Raw genomic sequence first — 1,728 nt, 5'->3', positions numbered from 1 at the left:
AATGGAGCTCGCGCAGATCTTCCCCAACGCTCAGCGCCGATACTCCGCGACGATTCACCATTCGGCCTGGAGGGACATGCATGCGGCGGCGGGCCGCGCAGGGAGGAGGGAGCAGGTGCGGTTTGTCTCGGTCAGCCAGTTCGGCGCGGGCGCGTTCTTGAGCGCGATCCCGACCCGCGCGCACTTCCGTCTGCCCTCGTACGTGCTGCGCTTCGCGCTGCAGCGCCGCTTCGGATTGCACCTGTCGATGATGACGGACGTTATGGCGGACGGCATCTACAGCCAGCACGGTCTGCCCTTTGACGCCCTCGGCGACGTGGCGCAGAACGACGGCGCGGCGGGCCACCAGACGCGGCACAAGGAGGTCCTCCTGGACCTCGTCGAGCTGCTGCGGGGCAAGCTGGGGCGCGGCGCTGTGGAGCACGAGTTTCACTGCGAGCACAGCACTACGAGGACGGACTTGTACATTTACCAGGGCGTGATTGGGGACCTGCCATGCATCGGCGACACGAAGATCTTTGCCGGTGTGCCGTCGGACCCCTCGGGGGCGGGGCGCATGGGGGCGTTCGTCGCTTGCGGCAACACGCTGCCACGCGCCCGCGAGACGGTTCTGGGCGTGGAGGGCGGGGACAGGGGTGGGAGGGTGGGACGGTGGGATCCGCGGACGGGGACCGGGACGGTTGAGGCTGTCAAGGGCCAGTACACGGACGCAGAGGGGAAGTGCCATGTGGAGGCGTTGCTCTTCGAGGAGTTCGGCGCAATGAGCGCGGGGGTGGAGGAGCTGCTGATGCGGGTGGCTGAGGTGGCGGGCCGGAAGCTCACGTGGTGGCAGTACGACCAGACGTCGTGGTCGGCGCGCGAATGGATGCCGTTTGCGCTGCAGCGACTGTCGGTGCAGCTCTGGGTGGCGCTCGCGGACGAGGCACAGCGCGCCATTGGTGCGGCGTCGCGCGACCGCGAGGGACCGCGGGGGAATGCTAGTGGGATGGGGGGCTCTGAGGGGAAGGGAGCGGGGGGCGCCCAGTAGGGCGCCGGCACCCCAGCGTAGAGGGCGTCGTGTAGCCCTCCTTTTGGTATAATTAAATATCACTAATGGCCGATGATCCCGCGCCTCTTGTGGGCCTCCAGCCATCCTCATACGAGGTGGGCAAGGACGAGTACGTTCCGCCACTATTTGCCCTTCCTGGCGACTACGAGGAGGCCGAGTTTGAGTTTGAGACCGGGAGCCACCGCCTGCACCAGGCCGTGACCGGCTGGAGGGAGGGCGGGTGCGACATCCTCTGGTCGATGGTCATGCCTGCGACCGTGGCGCTCAACTTGGACCGCCTTGTAGGGCGGACGGTACTGGAGCTGGGGGCGGGCTGCGGCTTGGTTGGCCTCATCGCTGCTCAGACCGCGAGCCATGTTGTGATCACAGATGGCGACGTGCCTGAGGTCGCACTGTGCACGGACAACGCTGCCCGCCACGCGCCAAGCCACGCACGAGTGGAGGCGGCGCACCTGGCTTGGGGCGCGAGACCCTCGCAGCAGGCGCAAGAGGAGGGCCGGCTCGGCGGGTGCCGCGCCTTTGACGTCATTATCGCCTCGCAGGTGGGCTGCGCTCACTATATGTGTGTACACTTACTAACTTGATCACTACTTACTTATGTATATAGCCATCCAATAGCCATCCACTTACCTACTTACTCATACTTACTTAGATGGCTTACCGAGCATCCCTGCGCTCGC

At 65.7% G+C, this 1,728-nt stretch overlaps 1 protein-coding gene across 1 annotated transcript; it reads left to right on the top strand.

Annotated features, from left to right (window-relative positions):
- Positions 1-1,092: 1,092 nt before the first annotated feature.
- On the top strand, positions 1,093-1,632 carry EMIHUDRAFT_256158 (hypothetical protein; the record flags this gene model as incomplete). Its single annotated transcript, XM_005768897.1, has 1 exon — positions 1,093-1,632. One exon carries the CDS (start codon positions 1,093-1,095, stop codon positions 1,630-1,632), a length of 540 nt encoding a protein of 179 aa, XP_005768954.1.
- Between the last annotated feature and the right edge of the window lie 96 nt (positions 1,633-1,728).

Source organism: Emiliania huxleyi (genome assembly GCF_000372725.1).
Source record: "Emiliania huxleyi CCMP1516 unplaced genomic scaffold EMIHUscaffold_4423, whole genome shotgun sequence".
Classification (NCBI taxonomy): Eukaryota; Haptophyta; order Isochrysidales; family Noelaerhabdaceae; genus Emiliania; species Emiliania huxleyi.
The sequence above is the reverse complement of the archived record's forward strand: the minus strand, read 5'-3'. Positions and strand labels throughout refer to the sequence as shown.